The sequence below is a fragment of the Polypterus senegalus genome, chromosome 18, assembly GCF_016835505.1.
Source record: "Polypterus senegalus isolate Bchr_013 chromosome 18, ASM1683550v1, whole genome shotgun sequence".
Classification (NCBI taxonomy): domain Eukaryota; kingdom Metazoa; phylum Chordata; class Cladistia; order Polypteriformes; family Polypteridae; genus Polypterus; species Polypterus senegalus.
The window spans coordinates 57,284,505-57,312,102 of record NC_053171.1 but is presented as its reverse complement, the minus strand read 5'-3'; the positions used below and the strand labels follow the sequence as shown (position 1 = coordinate 57,312,102).

At 38.1% G+C, this 27,598-nt stretch overlaps 1 protein-coding gene across 1 annotated transcript in view; it reads right to left on the bottom strand.

The window, feature by feature from the left end:
• Window positions 1-4,850: 4,850 nt before the first annotated feature.
• The window catches only part of LOC120519033 (butyrophilin subfamily 1 member A1-like), a 65,683-nt gene continuing 42,935 nt past the window's right edge, over window positions 4,851-27,598 (bottom strand). Inside the window, exons 8-20 of the mRNA XM_039742114.1 lie at window positions 22,434-22,457; window positions 22,317-22,343; window positions 21,367-21,393; window positions 15,023-15,049; window positions 14,876-14,902; window positions 14,740-14,766; window positions 14,595-14,621; window positions 14,459-14,485; window positions 13,240-13,275; window positions 12,858-12,884; window positions 6,924-6,950; window positions 6,814-6,840; window positions 4,851-6,623 (exon numbers count right to left, since the gene is read on the bottom strand). Of these exons, the coding sequence (XP_039598048.1) occupies window positions 6,133-6,623; window positions 6,814-6,840; window positions 6,924-6,950; window positions 12,858-12,884; window positions 13,240-13,275; window positions 14,459-14,485; window positions 14,595-14,621; window positions 14,740-14,766; window positions 14,876-14,902; window positions 15,023-15,049; window positions 21,367-21,393; window positions 22,317-22,343; window positions 22,434-22,457 (821 nt within the window). The 3' untranslated portion in view covers window positions 4,851-6,132. The remainder of the gene's footprint in view (window positions 6,624-6,813; window positions 6,841-6,923; window positions 6,951-12,857; window positions 12,885-13,239; window positions 13,276-14,458; window positions 14,486-14,594; window positions 14,622-14,739; window positions 14,767-14,875; window positions 14,903-15,022; window positions 15,050-21,366; window positions 21,394-22,316; window positions 22,344-22,433; window positions 22,458-27,598) is intronic.

Here is a 27,598-nt window from a genome sequence, read left to right as displayed (position 1 = left end):
TAATAAAATGTTTGTCAAAAATACAGCCTTATTTATTTTCAGTGTGTAAGAACTTTTTTGAATGAATAGATAGAACTTTGAAAAACAAAGTTCTTTGGCACAGTTGAGTTTATGAAGGTTCCATATTTTAATCTATTGCTTTATGTGCTAATGTGTGAGGTGTTTCGCAGTCTTAACATTTTAGCCTGTTACTTGGTGTTTACCAACAAAGACATTGTAAGTGATACACCATAGAAGATGTTGATCTGTGTGATACATTAGACTTAGGTCTGATGTTGAGTAGTCCATGTGAAGTTTCACTTCATATGACTTCTACTTCAAAGCAGCACAACACCCTTAATGATGCATATCATTACATATTTCTAGAAAGTGTAATGTCAGATGAAAAACCATACTTAAAATAAATAATGTGGCCTAATTAAACCCTATACTGTTGTAACAGTTGTCACATATTTTTTTATTGTGTGCTTTTAACAGTTTCTGCTGCTTGCTTCCTTTTAGAGATTATGTCCCAGTAATTAACTGTCTGGGGGATATCTCTTTAAGAAGAATAGGGGGCCAAACTACGCCTGTGGTTCTTTGCTAAACATACCATGGTGTGACGTAAGGGGAACGGACTTTATAAAGGCAAGGAGGCGCGTTTTTTTTTAAAGTGAAGAAGGGAGAAGAGACAGAAGGAACGGAAAAGGGAGAAGAAAAACTGTTTGAGTAAAGAGCTGGGAAGGTGATTGGAAAGAAGCAGCCAGCAGTAAAGCAAGCAAGACTCCGTAATAAGGACGGTTGGGTGCATGTAGAAGGGGTGCTTGCTAACCTAACGGTTTTACTTGTCTGTTGTGGAGCGGGAGTCAGCCCTGGACGGATCAGCCCTGGACGGATGCTAACGCCGAGTCACCGGGTGAGACGGACTTCATCCATCAATAAAGGAACTGTCGCCAGGCCGGTGAGATTGCATCTTTACATATAAATTCCATAAACGTGTTCGCGGCGCACATCAGGATTGGTCACTGGATTCACTGCAGACTTCCCAGGCCGTATGGATATAGACTTCTAAAACAAAGTTCAGATAAAAGGGACTGGGAAACATGTGGGGATTGTGGGCGTGTGTGTGTCTAATTTATGTGTATCTAGATGTAATATAGGTTAAGTACATGTGAATATATTTGCATCATTTATAAATAAGACTCTTTCTTTTTCTTTATGTTGCTTTCTTTCTTTCCTGCTTTCTTACTTTCTTTAGTTTTCTTTCTTTTTCACCGTTTTTCTGGGTAATATATTAAAGGGTTTAAGGGGGTGGCATATTATTTAGGATTTGTATAGTTATTATAGATTAGTTAAGGATTGTTTAAAGGGTGTTTATTGTTTTGTTTGATTTATAATATATACAGTGGCTTGCAAAAGTCAAAATCCAAAAATGTTTGGAATCATGTATGATTTTCATTCCACTTCTCACGTGTACACCACTTTGTATTGGTCTTTCACGTGGAATTCCAATAAAATTGATTCATGTTTGTGGCTGTAATGTGACAAAATATGGAAAAGTTCAAGGGAGCCGAATACTTTTGCAAGCCACTGTATATATTGTGGTGTATGGCCGGCCGTTTATCCAATACCCCCAAGCCGCCAGGTGGAGCCCTCCCTGCAGTATGGAGGTCCCCCGAAGACAAGCAGGGCATCATGGACACTGCAGGGCTGGATGCCATGGGGGCCACTAGGAGAAGCTGCAGGGGGGAACAACGGTTATGTACCCTACGCCCCGGAAGTACGTCCGAGTCACATGGACAAGGGGAATGACGTGCTTCCAGGGTGAAGAAAAGGACTTTTTATCTGACCCGGAAGTGATACAAGATGACGTGGACTGGAGATTGGGAACACTTCTGGGTCAGGAAATATAAAAGGATTGTGGGAGCTCCCAGATGGGGAGCTGAGCTGGGTGGTAGGAGGGCAATGCGTCTGGGAGTGGAGGATTGATTTATTGTGTATTGATTGGTGATTTGTATGAATATAGTGGAGGAGAGGGTGCTTTGTGCACTGTGGCATAAAAATAAAGTCAACTATTAGACTTTTACCTGGTGTCTGGAGTCGTGGACAGGGGTTCAAAGGAGCGATAGCACCCCTTATCTATATCTATCTATCTATCTATATAAAAAATACAATATGAGTTGTTGGGGTGATTATTTCCTTTTTTCCTATAAATTCTCAAAAGCCTACTACAGCTGAGGACATCAAATTGGGCCTAAGGTTCTGTCAGTTTCTGTTCCTAATAGAATTAATTTTCCTAAGAGTAGGAGATTTTTGTGTGTGTCGGGCTCCTCATTCAACTTAAGAGGAACTCGCTACACTGTTGTGACAAGTTACTCAGATGTCTTCTAATGCTATCCTGGGTATCATGGGTCCAAAACAGATCATGAAACATTTGGGAAAGCACAAGAAAAATCAAAAGGCCTTTCTTTTGAATGTAAAACTATAAGTGATAAATTCTAGGTAAAGGAGTTTTATTAAGCATTATGTAATTTAATGAAGATTTGTTTTATTGCCAAAGAAACTATACTGTTTAAGAAAGGGCAGAGCAGGTTCTTTTCCTTGGGAAGTGACATCCTTCACATCTTCTACAGCACTGTGATGGCCAGTGTGATTTTTCTATGCTGACATGTGCAGGGCGGGAAACATCACTTCAGAAGAGACCCGCTGAAACAATAAGCTAAAACAAAGGACAGGCTTGGTTATGGGATGCACTCTGGACCCAATGGAGTTTGTAGCTAAGGACAGAATTAAAACAAAACTGAGTGCCATTATGAACAATGCTCTCCATGACACATTGTCACTGGAGACATTCAGCCAACTAATTATTCAGCAAAAGTGTATCAAGAAACACCATCAGGGCTTGTTTCTACCAAAAGAATAAGCCCTCATAATGCCTCAGTGGGACTGGGCATAGCTGTCTTACTAGAGTTTACCCAACTGAATTAACATACAATCATTAAGATGTCTGCTCCCACTGTCACTTCAAGTCACAAAGACCAGCCAAAGTCTGTGCTTGAAAAGCAGTGCATTAAAGCATTCACACACAAAAAAAACCTAAAGGCATGGTTTTCTCCAGGTCTTCTGTCATCCTAAATGTTTAATTTTTCTCCAGTGCTAAAAATCATTTGACATCTTGTTAAAGTTTCTTAATATTTCACTTTTATTCTCTATAGTGGCAGATGTTTTTTGTGTTTGGTGGTTTGTGTAGCACATTGACTCTGTTTTCTTTGAAAGGATATTGTCACACACTTGTGCATTAGAGACAGCTTAAGGGCTTGGATGATGGTGATCACCCACTGAATCAGGGGTTGCCACTTTTGGTCTAGTGCCTTCTTTGTTCCTCCTTCTACTGAACATAAGATTGACAGCCACTACACCACTGCCATCAATTCCGGTGCCCACCCTCCTAGACCCGGCTCTTCCTGTTGATCTGCCCTTATCACCTGGAAACCTGGACTGTAAATACGTTTCTACAACTTATGTGATTTTTGTTTGCTGCCAAAACCTTCAGTTATATGGGATCACCAGAGTGGTACTCCAACCCTCTCAATGTTTGTTTTGTCTTCTTTAACAACATTCAAGAAAAATTATTGTTGGTTGGCTGTTTTCTCATTTTGTTACTTTTTTTAGCCTTTACCACCTATAATATTTTGGGATCATGTAAACATCACTAAAGTATTTTAACAGTTATGCACCAGGATAAATTAGTATAATTGTAAGGTGGAATAGCAGGTAAAATTTCTGCTTTATAGCAAAAGATTAGATCCTTGAAAGATGGGCCATCTCCCACAAATGTATGTGTTTTTACCTTTTTTACATGGCTCTCCTCCATTCCTACAGATAGACGGGGAAGCTCTAAACTGGGTCAGTGTGAGGAAATGGAGATGACGGATTGAGGGTGCCCTGCAATGGACTGGAGGGACCTCAGTGTTGTTTCTTGCTGCACAACTACTGCTGAACTTGACATGAGGTTCCCATAACTACTGCATGGACTGTTTCAGAATACAGCTGCAGTCTTTAAGTCTATAAAGCACTGATCTTATTTCAGATTTTTTTTTTTTACAATTTGTAAAAGCTTCACAGTTTTAGATTAGTATTATGTTACTTTAAACATCTTATCATTTTTAATAAAGCAAATGTATGTACCGTACATATAATTTTATGTATCAATAATATTCTCCTTTCCCTTAACTCCCTCTTTTTAGGGTGGTGTGACCATAAGGGAGCGCCAGAAAGCCACAAACCACAGACACAGTAAAGCCAAACACATTATTAGGATCAAATAACAGACTTTTATTCTCTCCAAGCACTTCTCCGCAGACCTGTTTCCAATGTTCAGCCACAAACATACAATAAATTAAACGATTCTCCTTCTCCACCTATGCCCGCTGCCTCTCAACTCTGACTCTGTTATATAAGGCAGTGTGCTCCATTTTATGGCAGACCCAAGCATGCCATGTGTTCTTGGGAGCACTTTTGGGCTATCACCCTCTCTCAATCCCCAGGGACCCCAACAGAGCTGTACTTCTAGACTCCATCTCCCATGCACTCCTGCGGGTGTCTCAACTGGGTTCACATACAAGGCCACTGCCACCTTGCGTGTGGGGGGTGGAACCACTGCCGACTCTGGACTTCTGCTCGTCCCTCATTAATTTACACCAGCCGGGTACAAAGTTATTTATTTGTTCCGTCTGTGTCGTTGCAATGGCCTCCCGTCTGGGTAATTGGGTAATGTATTTCTCTCCATATCACCCAGGATGTCCATTCTCCAACAATGAGCAGTCCATTATAGGAATTTATCAACTGAAAATGACCAAGTGGTTATTAAATTGTTTAGCTGACATTATTTTATTATTTTCTGTTAATCAAGATGTTTTACACAACACAAAATTGAGCTGTTTGTAACTGAAAAAATCAAATATTACTCATGTTTAAAATATAAAGTGTGAATTAAATGCATGACTGTGTTAGTAATTTAAATTTGATATTAACTAACAAATTTGCACAGAATAGTTTTCCTCCTATTCATGTATAGCTGTAATGGACAGAACTACTTACTTTCTACTCTTATTCCATATAAAAAAGGCTTCATTTGTAAGTACGAGATCTGTCAATGTGGGTCTGATAGGAACGAATGCAGTAATAGAGGACAAGTAGTTCTCTACATCAATAAAAATAACGGCAAAATGGCGCTTTATCTGGAATAAATGGAACATTAACTATGAAAAAAATCAATATTTATAAATACTTAGTACCAGCTATTTTTTTTTTCATATACACACTGACTTTGCAAAACAAATAAGCATGAGATCACTATGCATGTAAGGCATTAATATAAAGTGTCATTTTATATATACAGTATTTTGGCAGAAGAGGCAGTGTTTAATCTTCAATACACCTCTATGAAGTAAATGTTCTCTAATTGAAATATTTTTATTCTAAATACATATTTCTTGCTAGTATTAACTGTTAACTGGCACTTTTTATGCATTATAAAAGAGAATTGGTCACTTCTCCTAACGCTGTATGCTGGCATTAATGTTTTTCAAAACTTCAACTGGTCATTCCTCAGAAGGAGAGCTAGAATATGAGTGAATGCTGTACCACCTGCAGCACCTTTACATAATATTTGATCTAAAGGCTCTCATTTACAAATAAACTCTTTTTGGACAAAGGCAAATACCATATTATGTAAATGATTGGATTAAACACTGAAAATGTTTTCAATCTGTGCAGTGTAGTTACTGAAAGTAAAAAGGAGATTTAGAAACATAAATCTAAATATTTCAGAGAATTCCATTTTTTTGACAGCAGCCTGATTCACATTGGTTCTCTGCAACGCCTGACATGAAAACGCTAAATGAGACTTCAGAAGAAAAGTTCAGCTTGTATTCAGTTTTCAGTCCAACAATAGTGTGGTTTACTTTAATTCATAAATTTCAATTCATCATAGGAAACTATAAACATTAATGTATAAGATGCATTAGGTTACCATCAGATTTGTTTTATATTACAACACAGTAATATTACATGTGTAAGAGGTCACTTTGCTCTGCTTGAACATAAGACTGTAGTCCTGTCTGTCTTTGACTCTTCCATTCCATTTGCTACTTAAGACAAAATAACAAGATCTTTGTCAGAGCTGACACAGTTAAAAAGAGGATAGAGGGGCAGTTTAGTGGTGAATATCAAAGTGTGAATATGAGAAGTGTCATCTAAATTGTAGAAGGAAAGCCGTCCTTTGTCATAATCCAGAAACACTCCAATCACTCTGGCCTTCTGTTTTGAAGTCAGCTCTGTTTTTTGTTCACCATTTACAGCAGTAAACTTCTTATCTTTCCACTTCAGTGCCAAGTAATACTGCCTGGCCTTAGTCTTGTTTTTTTCTTCAGTAAAGTCTGAGTTACTTGTGACACCCAGTCTCCATTCAGGAATGTCTCCCATGTTTACCTCCCAGTAGTGTCTCCCAGCAGAGAAGCTCTCATTGGCAATGGCACAGTCCCATCCTGTTAGCTTGATTGTTGTTTTTGCCCTGACCTTCTTTCCTTCTTCTGACACTTTAACATTCTTTGATGATTTGTCTTGGCTTATTGTTATATTAGCTATGGAAAGACAAACAAAACATTGAACTAATAAATGAATTTTGGATTTGCTGCACAAAATATAATTAAAATACTAAAATGTTTTAAACATGCTTTTTGTATACAAAACTGACAAAAAAACAACAAAATTGGCTTCAGTGAGTAACCCTGACTGTAAAAACCAGTTCACAAATGTAGTCTTTTTACTTACCTCGTACTGAGCGCATCTCCTCAAGCTCTACAATAAAAACCCAACAGTTACTCATCATTACTCATACTGGAGTTTACTCCTTCGTGATATGAATACAATAAATGCCATACCTTGGTTTGAGACGTATCCTCGGTTTTCTGTTAAAGAGACATAAAAATAATGAAATAGTCAAATGAACCGTAAGTACAATCATTGGCTGATGTCCGCTGACCAGGCACTCTATAATCCATCAGAAATTCTAACTGTGTGACTTGACAATACTGAAGCTGATTTTGGAAACTCTGCAGTTTCACCTTAAAATAGTTTACTGACACATTTTTGGAGTTAGAGGACAGTTGAGAAGAAAACACATTAATAATACAGTAAAACAAAATATCAAAATGCAGTTTAGGAAACTAAAAGAAAAACAGGAAGAATAGTGTGATTTAAATAAAAAAAATGTAAATAAGTTTTACAGCAATGCACAGCCTTAGTCAAAATGAAGATAAATAAAAGATATAACCATAAAGGAATAAGCAAGAAACAGGGAGTCTGCCCACTTATAGATACTTATGATCTTTAAAAATCTAGAAAATGCAAAACATTAAACACCAATTAGCAAATGACATGTGTTGCCAGTTGCAAGTCTTCCATATATAAACCCCTACTGAACGGGTAACCATTAGTTCAGGACTCCGATTCCTGTCCGTTTTTACATAACACATTAGCACTGACCAGTGCAGTGCTTTCCAAATGAGTGATTTAATTTCATTAATATTGCTTCTCCTTAATGGAGCTCTCAATGGTGCATCCTCTCCACACTTGGTTACACCCAGCACTATTGTCACACAATATTTTGTAACATTATACCAAAGGTGATAAATACCCACTTTCTTAAACTGTATAAATTTTGTTTAACCTGTGATTGGAGAATGAAGCACAGACATGCTGTGTTCTTCTAGTCTTATAGTTTGTTAGAATATGTATTAATTCTTGGAAGTTAAATAATTCATAACAGATGATGGCTGAATGGGTGGCATGATGGCGCAGTGGTAGCGCTGCTGCCTCGCAGTAAGGAGACCTGGATTCACTTCCTGGGTCCTCCCTGTGTGGAGTTTGCATGTTCTCCCTGTGTCTGCGTGGGTTTCCTCCGGGTGGTCCGGTTTCCTCCCACAGTCCAAAGATATGCAGGTTAGGTGCCCTAGTGTATGTCCTGCGGTGGGTTTGTGCCCTGCCTGGGATTTGTTCCTGCCTTGTGCCCTGCACTGGCAGGGATTGGTTCCAGCAGACCCCCATGACCCTGTAGTTAGGATATAGCAGGTTGGACAATGACTGACTTCATTGGGAGAGAAAAAAGTAGACAAACCAAAGCAAACAATGCAACAGTATACTAAAATGTTCCTTTACAGCCAAATCAAAGCAAGAAGAAAAAAATTAAACAGAAAGCACTTCCAAGGCAAAAAAGTATATGACATTATAAAACATAATACAGTTTAACACAAGATTTCACCTAAAGTGGACTGAAAATGTCAGGGTACATGTATAAGAGTCTGGCTAGAATCAAAGTTAACAAGTACATGACAAAACTCTTTTTGCTTCAGGAACTTTATTGCAGCTAACATTAGGACTATAAATATAGTAAAGTAAAGGAAACAAGGGTCAGAAAACCTTGTTAGATTTCCAAAGAAGAGATTCCTACATTAGTAGAAGCAGCAGTGGTACAATACCTAAAATATTTGAAAAGCATAAATCTTGTTCAAAGTGAGTGCACTCTTCATCCTGAACATGAGTGTGCTGGTTACAGAATAAGGCACATCAATGTAAAGAGTGAAGAAGAACTGGGTACATTTCTCTTAAAATGATCAGTTTTAGTGAATGACGAATGAGATAGCAAATAATACAGATAAAGAAAGAGCGAGTTGTTATTCGACATTTAATAAACGAGTTTAACGAAATTTGTCGGGCTCCTCCACAGTGTCTGCATCAGAAAACAGGAATATTGATCCCATGTATTTCAATGGTAAAATATACATTGTCACACCAGACATGTTCAAATATAAAAAAAAAACACACAAACACAAAATAAAGAAATAAAAATTTCAAATACCTGTAATAGGAAAAAAATAATTTAACATATTACATATTAGTCGAAATTCTGTAAATAGGCTCAAAACATGACATGGCTTCCTTCCAAAAAAAGAGCAGTGGCGAGCAGCGGTAGGAAAAGGAAGCAAACTTCACAAAAGAGAAGCTAAAACAACATATGGAGAGGCTAGAAAAAAATTAAGAAGTGTTGATTTCCAAAGCTTGTGGAAGCCACCAAGGACTTGTGCAGACTCTGGAATCGCATCTTCCACCTGCCCAAAGCATATTAGGGCAACAGTGTGCGTGCTTCGACGTATGCTGTTCTACCCCCACTCAGCCATGGTTTTAGGATGCAACATTGGAGTTAGCAGGTATTCACGAAGAGGACTTCCACTGTGTCCTAGTAACCTGCCACTAGCAAATGCACCATCCCTAGCCATCTGACACACTCCACAGTTTTCCAGATATAAGCATAATGTGTACCCCTAGGTTGCTTGTCCACAAGATTTGGCTGATGATCGGCTGCATATCACATGGACTTTTACCATCAAGAACCCTTTTCGGCAGGTGTAGCTGGGATTCAAGAGGCTGGGATTATGAATATGGATAAGCATTCCATCCACTGCACCTACAATGCCAGTTATGTCTGCACTGGCATAAAAACCATTTTTAGCGTCATGCAAGGATTTGTATTATTATTATTATTATTACATTATTTGGCTTACACCTTTAATCAAAAAAACTAACAATATTTGAAATACAATTTGTCACATTTCTTTTGTTTTTCTAATTGGAGTATAGGTGAAGAAACTTGCTTACACATTGTCAGTAGAGCATTTAAACCCACAACCTCAAGGTTTGTTACATGTGTGGCACAGTAGTAATCTGGTCACTGCATGCTCAGATTTGGACATGTGCCTCACCGATGGTCAGCAGGAATCCACTGGTGGTGTAGAAACAGAGAACTGTCAGAAGCATCACAGTGGGAGTGAGGGCAAAATTCTAGTGTGTCCATCTTTCTCATTTATCCTGTGCCAGACCTTGTAGAGTGATTATTTCACCCCTGCACAGCCTGTATTTCTCTAATCATTGTTGATTAGTGAGATGACCCGAGAAGTTTTTGTAGCCATGATAAGAGCATGTACATTTTAATTTGGCTTCTTGGGTGGCACTGTCTCAAATGGCATCTCCAGTTGAACTGCATGCTTCTCTGGTCAGCTTCCATTGTTGTTGCTGGTATTAAGGGGCGCTTCATCTTCCCACTTTAAAGAATGTGACCAATTACTTAGCAAATTTCAGTTAACTCATCAAAGCTATAATGAGCCCTACTGCACTAATTTATAATCTACATTATAATTTTATATTTAAAAGACAACATTGACCTTTCGTTATTACATTGTCCAAAAAAGAGTGTCCGTGTATTTTCTGAGATCTACTTAGTGCATCCTCTGTATCTCTGTGTTAGTATCGCAGGCAAAATGTTCAAATAAAGAACGATGTTAAAAATAACGAGTGGGATGATGCAATCGTTACTTTACAAACAAGAATAAATACTACTTTATTTACGAAGGGTTTTAGGAAATTATCTTAACTACAAGTTAACAAAGTACTTAGCATTATGAAGCTTTCAGGAAATGCATAGCAGGTCACTGTTGGAACATAAAGGGTGAGAAGAAGAAAGTGATTTATCTTGTAGTGGACTGTCGGTACACTTACCTACCCAGAATGCCTTTGCAGTGGAAGGACATGGGGCACTATCTCCACCTAGGTTGCAGCAGTGCCTATGATTCCCACAGGGCATCATGGGACTTGAAGTTTGCCAATTCAGCCCTGTTGGGTTTGGTGGATAACGCCATGGGCTGCTGCATGGGTACCCAGAAGTGCTTCTGGACCATGCTAACAGGCCACTGGAAGTACTATTGGGAGCAGGATAAAAGAAGCCAGCTGCCTTCATTCCAGGAGCCAGACTTGGGAGGAAGATGGACGAAGCTTGCTGGAGGAAGGAGGAGGCGGAGTGAGAAAAACAGAAGGAAGGAAAAGAGAGAGAGAGAGAAAAAAAAAAGAAAGTGTTGCACTTCTTGCTACTGTGACATATTTGTGCTTTTTACTGTGCTTTGGTTGTGAGAAACATCTGGGAAAGAGTTTTCCAATACAGAATAAAAGCCTTGTTTGTGCAGAACTTCTGCCTGTGTCTGTCTGTGTCGGATTTGAGGAGCTGCAGCACCCCCTGCAGGATACAGTGTGATAATAGTGATAGTTCTTCATAAATGGACAGTGTCCGCAGAATAGCTTCTATCTAGTAATAATGAAGCATACAAAGGTGATGATTTTGCTCAACTTAAGAACAATTATGCCATTTCTGACTGTGTGTGGTATCATAAGGATGCTGAATAACTTTCAAAGCTGCCATTCACTAGATTTTAAGGGCAGACGGCAGAAATATAGAATACAGTACAGATGATACCTTACCGAATTACACTCTGTCCATAAGTGACAGCATGTTAGATGTAATTGTGACTGACCTGAACAGACATTCACTTCAACTGATCCGGCTTCACAGACTAAAGCAAAATTCCAGGGTGCACATGTGGTCTGATGTAACATATGATGAGCGGATTGCTCTCTTTGTATGTCTTGTATACCAAGATGTAATATCAAGTGATTGAAGTCAAAATGTACTGGTCAGCAAAACTTTTGAGTCAAATGCCCTTATGGACAGCAGATTATCAAAAGCAGGGTTGCAGGGCAGTTATATATCTGATTTTAAAAATCATAGTATAAAAAGGCAAACAGAAGGCATAACACAATAAAACTGAGTATGCAAACTACAAAAGCAAAACATTCTCCTTGTGTTTTTGCTTACTTTGCCAAGGCCAACTGCAAGAATGTTTTTTATTTATCTTGCATGATTATTACCTTTTTTATTTGTTGCTCCTTTTTAATAGTTTTTTCTTCTTTTTTAGATAACGACCACCATTTCTGATCCAAACCAGTACTTAGGCCAAGCTTTTACTGGTGGGCTAAGATGGCTTCTCTTCTTAACATATTTCAAGTATAAAAGTTTGGGAACTCCATCATTCACTGCTTAGTAAATACTCCTTTGACAGAAATCACAGCTACAAAAATGTCTTTTTGCCAACTAAAACTTCTTCTTGTGTTTCTTTGGGGAATTTTTCTCTGCTGTTCTTTGGAGAACACTTTCTTAAATCTCTTTGAATTCTTTGCATGTTAGTAAGCTGTTCACAAATCATTTTCAATAACTTTCACATCTGTGTACTGTTAATTCTTTCGTTCCAGTAAATAATTAATGTTTGGTTTTAAGATGTATTTTGGATCACCACCTTGCAGTACTAACCAGAGCAATGTTCTCAGACAGAATAATGAGCAACACAATGAAGTCAACAGTAAGCACTACATCTAACCAGCTAGAAAATGAAGCTCCGGACTTAAGGGACTTGAAGCACTCATTAATTGAGTCCCTGACTGAGACACGAAACCCTCCATAAAACAAACAAATGTGATAGCCCACTATTAATCATTGTCGAAAAGTTCTACTATCTAGATGGTTCTATGGCAGGTGAAACCACAGTGTGAATCGAGGCAAGCAAAAGGACTTAAGTAAGAAAAAATTAGCATAGGAAAGAGTGTAGCATAAGATAAGAAAACATTTACTGCTCAAAATTTTCAGAAGTAATATGTAATTATCATCGTGTACATACTATGAGAAGAGTAAACTCATGAGCAAAGTTATATGCAGGCTATTGAGCATCTGTGCAGTGTTATTTTCACCATCTTTAATATGTAAATCTTCCCCTTGGTCTCAAAAACAGACAGCACAAAAAAATCTAAATAATATGTTTAAAATCGTAGTATAATTTGTAATTATTTTTGTTCCAAATTCTTAACATTTATATATTCTGCTGAAGTACCTTGTGAGATTTAACAAGAGTGTAAGCATTTTAAAATAAAAGTAATCTTACTTATTTCATTGTGAAGGTCACTGCAGTCTGGAAAAAAGAACAATGAAACGTGATGTGCTCATTAATTTTGACAACAGACTTTATATTAACTGAAAAAGAAATACATTCTCATGTCCAGATAAAGAATACAATAGTTTTCCTCTAAATTCCTTATAAAATAAAATGCAAAATTGGTCCAGTGACTTATAAGGAGGTCTCACAGCGCTATACCACATTTAATAAATATTAATAATAATATTACTATATATCACATTTAAAATAAATTATTTGATGCATATATTTTTATCTGTGTAAGACAGATGTAGTAATTATGGTCGTTGTAAGATATTTAGTCTGATAATATGTCATTAATATTATATAATACTATTTTGGGTAATCTTACCTTGTTTCAACTTTTCGCTCTCTGATTTTGCCGTTCCTGTTAGCAAAAGTGAATAAATAACCTTCCGTTATGTGAAGAAATACATTTTTCTTAGCTTCTACTAATGGGCTATTAGCACAGTCTGAAAGTTAAGATATTAAGGTATTCTTTATTTTTTATAACAGAATACAACATGAAAATTAACCGTGTGCAAATTGCACATAATGGTGTGTTGTGAATGTGTCCGTCAGTAGTGTGTTGGAATCTCATGCCACTTTCTAGGAAACTCTTTCTGTCTGCATTTTTTCTGCTTTTCTATGTTCAAGAGAAACTATAAATCTTGAATAATCCAAAATGTTTAAAACATCTGTGAACGTACTGCTGAAAATGAAAAAAAGTATGCTTTGGATGAAACCGTATCAGTTATTGTGATTGCCCTGTAATACATCCAGGTTATTACACCATTAAATTTAACAGGAAATCACTAAACAACTTACAATAACTAAATATGTGACTAATAACACCTTACCGTTTTTTCAATTTTTATCCGAGTGATAAAAGAAAAACTAAAGTATCCCTCTAATGACAGTCTACAGAGATGACCCCTGACTTAGTGGCCCAACACTTTATCCTCTAGCCCTACAAGTACGAGCTGTCTTTACAACACTCTAGTATGATGTTTAAAAGGCCAGCATTGGATATATGTGACATTATATGTTACTAATTATACATGTAAACTACAGGTAGTGCTGCTGCCTGAAAGTTTATGTCCAGGGTCGTCCCCTCATGTAGTTTGCCTGTTTCCCCATGTTTATATGAGTTTCCTCCTACAATCCAAACACATGCAGATTAGGTGGATTGGCAATGATAAACTGACTTATATAAGTGTGTTGTATTGTGTTTATTCACCCTGCGATGGACTGGTGCCCTGTCCAGATGATTGTCCCTACCTTGTACCCCATGTTTACTGGGATAGACTCCAGCCCTCCACGAAAATGGTGTGGTGTGGTAAGTACAGGTTAAAGAGTGGAAGACATGGCTGTTTTTAATAATCACACTGCCACATCATTTTTAGATAGTTAAGTTTTCACTTGTAAATCAAATGTAACATTTTTAATTGTTAAATTTTACTGAATCAAGGTTTATTTTAAAAGAGCAAGCTAATAATTATGTTTATGAAAAGTTATGCTATTGCAAAATAATATGATTGCACATGTGGACATTTAAACAAAACTCTTACCCAGTTGTTCCTTTAAGTTTTTTTCCTCTGAAAAGCAAAATCATGTTGTTAAACACATTTCCTTTGAAAAGCAAAGCTTTAACATAAAGACTGAGTTTCATTTGGAATTAGATTAGTTTTCACTTAGTTTAATTACCTTTTCTACTTTTCTCTATCTCAGTTTCTGCAACAAAAAGGAAATGTTAATTACTCTAATTACTTAATTACTACTTTAAATCTTGCAATTGTTATAAACTCACAGATTACATATGAAGAGGAGTAATTTGAAGTATATCACTCACCCAAATGTCTGATGTGATTATCCTTTTCTGAAATTGAAATAAATGTTACTTGGAAGTGTTTTCACTTATTTTGAATAGTAACATTAAATAAATCATGAAAAAACACAAAGTTCTTCTATCTTTTACTTTGACTCACCATCTTTTATTTGTTGTATGTCAGAGTCTACAAGGAAAAGAGAAATGTGTAATCTTTGGGGAAAAAAAGTAACTAATATGTTTTAATGAATAAAATCTATTTGAAATAACAAACCCATACAGAAAGGAAAAACCAATGATTACCCACCTCTGTGTTTTGTTAGATTTTCTTTATCTAAAATTGAAACAATGTTTAGTGAGATTTTGAATATTCAAAGCTCTGTTTGTCTTATAAAAACACCTCTGACTGGATTAACTTAAGTATTAAGTGGCTACTAAAAACAAAAAGATAGAAATAACATGGACCTCATGCTTATGGTTAGTCCCAAGCAGGTTTCTGTCTAGGCACCTTGGCCTTCCTTCAACAACAAAATGACAAACGTGTTACAACAACTAGCATCTTTAATTGCTGCAGTTTAGTTATAGGCAAGAGTGTGCCCGGCTATGGACTGGCACCCCAAACAGAGTTGGTCAGTGTTTACACCCAGTGCTGCAGTAGCAGGCACTAGCTGCCCATGACAATGAACTAGATAGTGGAAGGAAGAATTAACTGAAAATGTCTGTGTGTGAAAATAGTGGTTACTTTTAAAATGTTAATATCAACTCCTTTTAAGATTTTAGTTTACCTATTCAGCTCCGTCAGAAAGCTTTTTTTTAGACAGAGTCGCCAATGTTGGTAACCTTTGTTCATCCTTAAAAAAAACTGCTTGACAATAATGACCCTATCTACTATATAATAAAATGCTATGGTCTGTGTGTCCAGTCCCTATGAGCAATTTGATTGGTCAGTTTCACTTTGGTGACAGGATCAAAAGAGGAAGTGAGAGTCTGAGATACATGAGGAGTAGTAAAGGTGTAGGAGCCATGCTGAAAGTCGCTTTCGAAGACAGGAATCATGAAAGTGGGCAGGAGGTGAAAAAGAAATCTCATTTTTACTTGTGGCCAGTAAAGTTCAGTACTTAACAATTTAAGACTGAAAGAAAATGGTAGCACTTCAAAACATTTACATTTTTGAGGTGCTACGCCAAGAAAAAAGATTAAGAACTCCAGTCTTGAAATATCATGTGACATTTAATCAGTCAGTATTCTACTGTAGTTAAGTTTTCACTTTGATTAAATAAATCTCCTACTACACAAAATCATGCTGTGTGACATTATATTAGTTGGGGACCCTGACCAGATGGTACAAGATTTTGAGAGGGTCTTGACTTTAAAATGTTTGGGGATCTCTATCTACTATGTGTAGTGGACTGATTGCAAGTCTATGCAAATGCATGCACTAGGATGTCACAACAGAAACAATCACAAAACAAGAAAAATAAATAAAAAAATACAATTCCTTAAATTTCTGACAAACCCAGTACCAGCTTCTGAACGCATTTCAACACAATGGGAATGAATGCTTCCTCTCTGTAGTTTTTGTGACGGTGAACTTTTTTTTTCCTTTGGTACTGGGATACTTTTTATCATTTTGAAACAGGATGGGACCGCAGATACACTCAGTGAGGATTTAAAAACATTTGGGAAAATGACAAATAATTGGTTGATACCCTGACACTCCATCAGGATCAGTGGCATCCTGCATAATGCCATGCGTTGAACTCACACTATAACATGACGCAAGCACAAAAGCCAAAATGTGCTTGCGCACAGAAAAATCCAGTTCTTCTGCTAAACAAATCCCGGTCAACATGAAAAGTAACTCTCGTGCACGCGCCTGCTGTCCCGCCCCAACTCCTCCCAGAATTACACCTCTTTGAATATGCAAATCAATATATATAGCCCTTAAGCTCAGCGTTCTGTGAAAAGACAATGACAAAAGCAAGAGGGAAAATGGAAGAATTTCAGCGAGTACCAAGTGGAGGCAAGGAAAAACGTACTATTTGTTGGTTTAAACAGTGGTATAAACAACAAAAGGAAGCTGATCGAGTGACATAGCATGTCGAAGAAACTCGAAAGTTCAAGTTCACAAACTCGCACAGTGCCCTAAATAAAAAAGAAGTTGTGAGATATCAAAGTCGCAGTGAAAAGGTGAGTCATAGCCCACTGTCTGAGTGTCATATGAAAGCTTATTAGGGTACAGAGAAAAAAAGGCACACAGTGGGGAAAGCAAGAAATGTCAACTTCAATCTTGAAATTTCCACTTTAATCACGTAGTTTACTTTGTTATTAAAGTAGAACATCATCTTAAAATCGATTAAATAACTAGTTTCTCAAATCACATCGTGGCATGTTAAATAATTTGTTTTGTATGTGTTCTATGTGCTCTATGTGTGTGAATCACTAGTGCTTCTTAAACCGGCTTTTTCTACCTCTGACAGGACACAGAATCCATTACATTCATGATATTACAGCTCTCTGAATAACTAAAATACTGAGATGTATATGTGATATAATTTTAATGATGATGAGAGTTAAAGCACGTTATTAAACATGGGAACACGGTGGCACAATGACTGTGCGCGACCATCAATGAAATAATTTATTGCAGCAGTACTCCGGGGCGGCTCTAGGCGGCCCTGGGCAGAGGAAGAATCGGTGGTTCCTTCGCCCGCAAATGTCAATATGGTATCTTATGCATGGCGGATGGCCACGTTCGTTGCGGACACTGCATAGCCGCCTCGTGCTCATGATACAAGCATTTAACTTTTGCTGAAATTTGCCGCTGCGTTTTTATCTATGTCGTTATTTTCTCTTTCTGTTTTATATTCAATAGATATTGGTGTGGCGGCCCCTGGGATTTGGCGGCCCTGTGCAGGTGCACAGTTTGCACATGCCTAAGGCCGCCCTGCAGTACTGTCTCTTTCAAACGTTATATCCTCCAATTCCTGTCCTCCCTATTCTTTCTCCAAGTAACCGATCGTCACACAATCAGCTCTGTAATGGACGTTAAGCTATCTGTAAGCTTATAACGCAGATTCTTCAAAACTTTTAAGGGACATTGAAATAACTTCGTAGTACATGTTTAATTATTCTATCCTTCACGCCAGTCCTAGTGAAGCATATAGTGCGAGGCAGGAACAATCGTGAGCGGAGCGCCAGATCCTTGCTAGCGTAGCAACACCGTGTCCTTTAATTATTAACAATATAGATTATTTAAATAAAGTTAGTTTTATCTGTATAATATAATAAACATATTTTGCTACATTTCATCTTAAAAATGATATCGTCATCATATGTAAATACACTTTATATAGTGGCTCAGGTTGTGGAATATTATAACTGTACTGCAAGTTTACAATGAGGTAACTGTACTAATAACTACTAACAGTTCTACAAGGAGCAGTTGATGGACTGATTAAGTGCATTTAGAGTTCTTGGGATGAAACTGTTTCTGAAACGCGAGGTCCGTACAGGAAAGGTTTGAAGCGTTTGTCATATGAGAAGCAGTTTCAAAAGGGAGCATGGCTGAGTCAGTGTGTGCTTGATGCTGTATACCGATAACTCTCTTTCCGATCAGCTTCTCCGAGTGGTGCAGTGAGAGTAATATGGAAAAAGATGATCTGCTGCGGCAACCCCTAACGGGAGCAGCTGAAAGAAGAAAAAGAAAGTGCAGTGAGAGTAACAATGCTAAAGCAGCTATGGTATTTAGAATAGTTTGACTATTCCGTGGACCATTATATTGTTACTGGTTAATTACAATCAGATGCATTAAACTAATAAACAGTATGCGGTTAATTTCAGTGTATTTATAAAGCCGCGTCAGGAAAAGAAAGGATAACCACACAGGAACAGTAGCACTGCTTTGATGCTGGGTGCCGCCAATCTGCAAAACCAAGCGGAGAATTTGTGTACAACAGGGTATGAGGTACCATGGAAATGTGCGTGGCTTTATGCCAAGTTTAGGTTTTATACATCGTGATTTGAACGTGGAAACATTCTTACGCAACATTTCTGTGTGTACGCACCGTTTATACATGAGGCCCCAGGTGTTTTGTAGATGTTGATTCATTTAGATACCTTCCTTAGGCCACCAACAGAAACAGAAGGTGGTATTATGTGGTGAGACAGGCACTTGCAAAGGAGGACCCTTTTTCCTGCAATCTGTGTGGGAATGGAAAGAATTCATTTTGCCAAGGAAAAAAAAAAGTGGATGAGTTTTAGATTTGAATCCATAGCCAACTGTGTGTCTTTACACTGTTTACATGTATTATTAGTGCTGCTGTATCCTCTTTTCAGAATATCCTGTGTCACGTGCCTGTGCATGGGAAATAGCGTGAAGGCTTGGGTGATGGTTATTCTTTGCCGAGACAGTGGGTGGCACTATATACTAATGATATGTCTTCTTCCCTTTCTGCAGAAAGGATGACTGACATTGTTCCAGCTGATGTCCCTTCCAGGTTCATCTGCCTGGATCCTCCTCTTCCTCCCAGAAAACCTTAAACATGGAAGAGCCGAGATCCTAGCCAGTCAACCTTAGACGGAAGTTGATGTTATAACACACGTTTTCTTTATATTTACTGTTATGAATTATATGGGATTGGCCACAATGTGCCCCAAAAATCTAACCTTGTCCTTTGTTTGCTTTTACACATGATATTAACATTTAGTAATCTAAACTGATTTCCAGATTATGTTTCTGCATATCTTGCGTCCTTCCATATCACTAACCTGAAATGTGTATATTAGGACATTAGAACAATCTAGAAGAGAACAGGCAATTCAGCCCAACAAAGCTCACCAGTCCTATCCACATACAGTGCATCCGGAAAGTATTCACAGCGCATCACTTTTTCCACATTTTGTTATGTTACAGCCTTATTCCAAAATGGATTAAATTCATTTTTTTCCTCAGAATTCTACACACAACACCCCATAATGATAACATGAAAAATGTTTACTTGAGGTTTTTGCAAATTTATTAAAAATACATTTTTAATAAGGTTAAAATCCAATAGAAAAAAGTCTTCATTAAATACAACAAGGTTAAAACAATGATGAAAACAGTCTCTTTAAAAACAAGCCCAGTGCATTCTTTAACTGCCTCCTCGGCCTTGCGCAGCCAGCCGTTCTACTTCTGGTCACTCCAGCTCCTTGATCGCTTAGCTGGAGCGACCGCTTCCTTCTGCCCCACTGAGTGTTGGCCAAAACACCCCTGCTTGGGCTCACTGTCCAGCTGCCTGCCTGCGAGCACGCGCTAGCTCACTCACTCACACCGGTTCTTTCCATACTTCCTCCCACTTACTTCCTCACTCCACAACCTCCATCTTTCTTTTCTTTTTCCTCCCCTTAGCTGCCTCGCGCTTCTATTTATGAAGAGGACGTGGCAGCTATAGCAATCAACCACCACGCCCCCTCGCTAAGCTGCAAGCACGGTGATTATTTATTTAAAACTGGCCTCTTGACGTGAGCTGTGGACCCGCTATACCACAAAGTCCCTCTGCGCAATGCACATCTGACCGAGAACAATGTACTGTACAGGGAGAGAGTGAACATGTGTGGAAATCATTGGCGCGTACAAACCGGAAGGAAAACTGGCTTGTTCGTCATCCGAGTGTGTGGTCGTGAACAGATGCAAAAATTTGACAAACTTTTTGGTCGTAGTATGATTCGTACGTGGTTCTGAGACGTTCATGACCCGAGGTTCCGCTGTACATAAATGAGCATATTAACAGAATAGACACATTCAGTAAATCTATAATAAAAAAAATGATGTTTAAACGTATGTATTTTTAATCCATTAATTAGTTCACATCATTCCTGGAACTATCAAAAGTGCATAGCTCTGAACAATACACACTTCACATACACATGCACACCAACTAAATTAAGAATGTCCCATCAACCTAATTTATGTTTCAGATGAGGAAGGAAAACCAAACAGAGCAAAGATCTGCAAAAAAACAGACAATTTGACAAATTTACACAAACAGTGACCAGGCTGTGACTCAAATTCGCAACTCAGGAATTATATAAGACTACTACAAAATCACTGTGTCACAGTTATTTTTCCAGATGGAAAAACTAACAAAACATTTACAAAATAATCTTTAAAAATCTCAAAACTTCATTAATGAAACAGTCTAAATGCATAAAACATCAAAGAATGTGAATGGTTTGTAATGAATGTACATTAAAATGTAATTTGATGTTACTGCACAATGGCAGATGCAGGAGGATTCATTCTCTTCTGCATTTATCTTCTGAAATTAACAATGATTAATAAAAAGAAAATTAAAAAATTAACTCTCCAGCTACTGTACTAATTAACTTTTACTTATCAATAACAGCAAACATACCAGTGAATACAGACCCTGTTAAAAAGGAATACCAATAAAAAATAAAAAAATCAGAGCTTAACAGGCACATTTTCAGAAAAGTTCATTTGAAATGAAGAATTAATTAAGAACAGACAGCTAATAAAGTGATTATATCTCTGTACAAACCATACCCAGATCATCACATTCAGCATAATTTCAGAGGATTTACATTTTATGTGATGAATGCAATTTCTTATCTTTTAAATATTATTTGGATGTTCCTTTGGCTTACCTTTTTTAATTCGTGTAATCTCAGATTCTAAACAAAAAACAAAAAAGATACAAGTTATTTTTTAATTAATTTTTCAATTTTATTCATTGTTTACATCATCCGAAAAGCATACCTCTGATAATGACTGGCATATCTTACCATTTGAATTTTTATTTTAGTGACTTAATTTTTTTTTACTATAATTTAAATGTATGCCTTGTAGATAAGCATCATACTAGGCTATCTACAGAAATTATTTTAGCAAGCACTACACTGCACTACTCTGAGCTCTAATTTTATGCACACACACACACAAAACTGGGATCCTTACCCGGCAGAGATGCCAACAGCATAGAAGGATAGGGGAAGTCAACTCTTATTCAGGACATTATCTCCCCGAACACCCTAGGTGGCAGCCCTTCTGAGCTTCGGTACTGCTATGGAGGCCCACAGGGCATATTGGGAATTGGAGTACTTTTGGCCATCCATGTTGGGCCCCATGGGTGCCGCCATGCAGTGCTGAGAGAATTTATGAGTCCTACTTAGTAAGGCTCCAGACATACCTGGAAGTACTCCAGAGCAACAGTATCAGGATACCAGAAGCGCTCCCAGCTATTACATAAAAGGAGCAACTTCCTTCATCCTTGCAAGCAAGGGTCAGGAGGAGGAAGATAAAGGTTTCTGGAGGAGCATAGGAGAGATGACAGTGTTGCAGAGAGAGAAAAAGAGTTGAGGTTGTGTTGTGAGAAACACTTACCTGTAACACTTTCACACAATAAAATCGGTTTGTTTAAGTAGAACTTAAACTTGGGGAACTGCAGTTGGTGGTCATAATATATACCATTTGTTAATCATCTACAGAGGTATTTTTTACAGAAAAAGGTTTTCTCTTGAATGACCTAGTTTCTAAAAGGTACAGTATGTCTATACAGAAGACATTAACTTCAAGATAGAAGGCAAATTTTACTTACCTAAATGTTTGATGTGCATATCTTTCTCTGTTGAAAAGTTAAGCCAAATAATTTTCATTGTTTTGTAAAACTGACATGATCAATTAAGTTTCTAATTTTGTTCTCTTCCACACTTACCTTCTAGTAGCGGCTTTTCAGATTCTGAAGGGATATAAAAAGATATTAGTTTTACTAAAGGTTTAGCAACAAGTTTGATCCAAAATGCAATAATCAAAATCCCAAAACAGAAGAATTAATTCAAAAAGCCAGTCAGTCAGTCAGTCATTGTCCAACCCGTTAATATCCTAACATAGGGTCATGGAGGTCTGCTGGAGCCAATCCCAGCCAGCATAGGGCGCAAGGCAAGAACAAACCCCGGGCAGGACGCCAGCCCACCACAGGGCACACACACACACCAAGCACTCACTAGGGACAATTTAGGATCACCAATGCACCTAACCTGCATGTTTTGGACAGTGGGAGGAAACATGAGCACCCAGAGGAAACCCACGCAGACACGGTGAGAACATGCAAACTCCATGCAGGGAGAACAAGGGAAGCAAACCCAGGTCTCCTTACTGCGAGGCAAAAGCGCTACCACTGCCACCGTGCTGCCTCCAAAAAGCCAGCATATCTCAAGCAAGGACACTGAGAACAAAACCCATGAAGGACGCCAGCCCACCACAGGGCACACACACACACCAAGCACTCACTAGGGACAATTTAGGATCACCAATGCACCTAAAAAGGTCGGCATCAGCAGTCTGCACATATTTTTGAAGTCTTTTGTAAGTAATTTGTCCACACTGTCATGTGAGGGAGTCCTAGACAGGGCAAAACATGTGTGAGGTAGGGCTGTTAAGTTATACAAGAGTTAGGGTTTCAAATATATTCAATGCAAGTTAAAAATACTGAGTGATACTATGCGTATGTTTGTACTTAACTTGCCTTTGTGTGCTTTATTATTATTAAATGTTTTGCTTTTTTGCTCGTTGTATGCGTGCAAAGCAAAGCATGAAATGCTTATGACTCATACACTAACGTATCCTTCACTTGGAAAATACTGCCCTATAAAAAACGGTATATTCTGTGCATTTGAAAATTAAAGAGAAAAGTGGAACTAGCGCACTTCATAGGCTTGTAATGCATATACTGTATGAAACCCATACAAAATCACTAATGAAAGCTTAAACATGTTAAACAAACTCATTATTTAAGTCCTTCACACCCTGCCCCCTCCTTTAGCCCTTAAATCCTGTTCGTGCCTTTCTGGTCTCTGGGTGAAAAGGGGTACATTTCCCATAAATGTTGAGTAGTTTTTCATCAAACAGGATTTACTGGTAAATGAAGCTACAAAGAGCAGCATGTTGGAGCAGTGGTAGTGCTACTACCTTGCAGTGAGGAGACCAGGCTTCATGTCCCGGATCCTCCCTGCATGAAGTATGCATGTTCTCCCATGTCTGCATAGGTTTCCTCAGAGTGCTGTGGTTTCCTTCCACTGTCCAAAGACATGCAAGTTAGGTCAATTGGCAATGCTAAATTGTCCATAGTGTGGGTATGGTATGTGTGTGTTTGCCCTGCGATGGACTGGCATCCTTTTCCTGCCGTGTGCTCTATGCTAGCTGGGATAGACTCCAGCCCCCCACTACGACCGTGATTATGACTGAGCAGGTTATAAAATGACATGGCATGAAGTTACAAAGTAGTGTGGTACTCAGTAGTATTTTGGAGACAATCAAAACCAGTGGTGTTGGGAAGGGGGACTGTTGGGGCTTAAGCCCTTGATCTATTTTGCCTAGCCAGTGATGTTTCTGTCCATCACATTCATGATCTATTGCCTCAAGGCCCTGATCTTTTTATTGGTAATATATGATCTAGCTCCTGATCAACTTTACTCAAGAGTACGAACACACAAAAAAATCCAGAGTACCCTGCTCTTCTTGCTCTTCTACCTTAATAGCCAAAACTTGACTTGACATTATTTTGTAAGAATGAGGCGAGTAGATGATCACAAATGATATTGGTCTGAATGGATTGTTCTCCATGTAATATTTCTAATGTTTATAGTGGACCCCCCCACTCCCCACTCTCATATAGCTTTCTTCAGGTGTTTTCTGAGAGCTATTACAATAATTAGTAATATGGACAGATTAGACACTTACTTCTGTTATGTTGGTTACTTTTGTTCATTTTTATCTGGTTTTGTAAATTCTCTTGCCATGATCTCTACATGGCTTTGTGGGTTTTATGATCAGGGATTCTGAAGAGTCCATCAGTTTTGTAATTTAATGCTTCATTTTAAAGCTGATTATTCATTTTTGTTTACCGTAACACTATCTTAGATCCTAACGGATGCTGCTATTTTGTATTCTTCACATCTCCTGTATTCATGGGAACAATCCTAGAATTCCTTCGGGAGATGCGGTGCTGATAATGTCTTAATTGGCAACTGGCTAAAAGGTCATCCAAAATGATTCCATGGCATCTGACTTTAAGGTCCCAAAACTATTTATGTGCCTTGACTCTGCAATTTATTTATTTTTGTTGTCCTAGTATTTGACTTCATGTTTTTGTTTTTTGCTTTCTGATTTTTTTTCTTGTGCTCTGTATTTAGATTTGGTTTGGTTAATCCCCCAGTTTTGACCTCTGCCTATTTCTGACTATGTGTTTCTCCTGGGGGGTATTTTCCTTACGTTGCTTAAATCATCCGAGATCAGACGCGTCATCTTGGATGAGTTAATGCCGGTGAAACTCATCCGAGATAGGTCAGTTTTTCAAATGCTGTTGTGTAGTAGATTAGTCTAGCTGGATGTAATCATACGAGATGATTGTGCGTGCCCGCGCTGATTGAAAAGCCCATATATATTGAGTCTAGAAAATATGATCAGCAAGTCTTTGATAGGCTGCAACAAAATGACGAAAGAACGGGCGCATTTTTTCACACAAGCGGAACAGGACTTTTTACATCAAGAGTATGAAGAATTTCAAGATTTAATATGTACAAGGGGTAACACTACAAAAGCAGCCCAAACCAGAAAAGACAGCTGGCAAAAAGTGGCTGACAAATTAAACACGTAGGTAGTGTGCATTGTACTTACTGATAAAGCGTTTCATTTCCTATGTGTCAGATTAATTATTTAATATGTCATAATTCCAGATCAAACGTGAGAACATAGGAACAGGTTAAAGTGAAGTACAAGAATATACTTCAAACTGGTAGATATTGGTATATAACTATTTAAAGAACTGTTGACATAAAGAATCATATGTAATATAAAAAACATTAATTTTAAAGCTAATAAGAAGGCAGACAAGCAAAAAACAGGTGGAGGTCCACACGGTCCAGACCTAATCCATGCAGAAGAGTTGGCTCTCCAGCAAAATGCCCATCGCCCTGTTTCTGAGGGCATTCCAGGGGGAAGCTCCTCTTCAGAACCAGTGGCAGGGTGCAGTGGTCACTTCATTTCAGGTAAAGGATGATCATTGCATATATTTATCCTCAATGTGCGCCATAGGTATGTTCCATATAGCCCACTTTTTTGAATATAAGGTGGTAATAAATCTTTGAGGTACAATATTCCCCCTCGGCTAAAGCGGTATCTTTCGAAAAGAATTTTCTCCGGGAACAATAAAGGATCTTGCCGATCATGCGAAACCCTCTCTATATGAAATTCTCTTCTTATAATTTGCACACCGATTTCAATAGGTCGCTCATTCATGAATTCCACGCACGGACACTGATTAAGTGTGTGAGCTAATCCTTGTTTACATAGAACAAACCTGCTCCGAGCAGGTTTGCGGATTTGGATGTGCTGCTGTGACAACACATCCAGGAAGAGTTTTGAAAAACCGACAGATCCAGGATCATGCCAAATCATCAACAATTATATCCGGCTAAACGAGTAATCCAAGTACGAAAAATACCCCCCTGGTCACTTTCCTTTTCTGTGCCTTTGCTGACAGGACTAGATGGTGTGGTACATGAAACAAAAGAGCTTCACTTTAGATATTCTGCAGTAACAAAGAAAGGAGAAAATGAGAGCTCAGTGGAAGGTCCTGCTTATACATACCTACTTCACAGTTATGAGGGCTGTATGGCCATTTTTAACTTTTACATTGAGTTCAACATCATCATAAAGGAATGGATAAATATGCATTATGCAACATTTTCAACACTTAAACTATTTTAAAATGGCTTCTGGCACAGAAGTGACACCGATTTGTGAGGACACTGGAGATGACAAGTATTCACAGCAGAGCATAAAGTGCCTTTGAATTTGGTGGTTTTACTTTAAATGTACTGGTACAAAATTATATTTTTTCCTTCATGTAACAAAAATGAAAACTGGCTAATCTGCTATAGAGATTATGCACAAAGCCAAACCTACACAAGAATAGCTAAAAACCAAAAATGTCCTGGAGTGGCAAAGCCAGAGTCCAGGGGCCTCATGTATAAGGCCGTGCGTAGAACTCGCACTATAACATGGAGTAAGCACAAAGCGAAATGTGCTTACGCACAGAAAAATCCAGATGCAGGCATCTGTGCGTACTCCAACTTCCACGTTCTTCTGCTACATAAATCCCGATCAGCGTGAAAACTAACGCTCGTGCACGCGCTTTATGTTACGCCCCAACTCCTCCCAGAATTACGCCTCTTTGAATATGCAAATCAATATAAATCGCCCTTAAGCGCAACCTTCTGTGAAAAGACAATGGGAAAAGCACGGGGGAAAATATAAGAATTTCAGCGAATACCAAGTGGAGGCAAAGGAAAAACATACTACTGTATTTGTTCAAATAAACCGTGGTATAATCAACAAAAGAAAGTTGATCGAGTGACATAGAGTGTTGGAGAAACTTGAAAGCTCACATTCACAAATCGCACAGTGCCGGAAATAAAAAAGAAGTCACATATCAAAGTCGCCGTGAAAAGCCGAGTTGTAAGCCCACTGTCTGAGTATCATATGAAAGCTTATTAGGGTACAGAGAAAAAAGGCACACAGTGGGGAAAAAGCACGAAATGTCAACTTCAATCTCGACATTTCCACTTTAATCACGTAGTTTATTTTGTCATTAAAGTAGAACATCATAAACTTCATCTTAAAATCGTTTAATTAACCAGTTTCTCAAATCACATCGTAATTAAAGTAGCATGTTAAATGCTTTGTTTTGTATTTGATTTTCTATGTGCCTATGTGTGTGAATCACTACTTGCTTCTTAAACCGGCTCTCTTCCTCCAACTGGACACAGAATCCATTACATTCGTGATATTACAGCTCTCAGAATAACTAAAATACTGAGA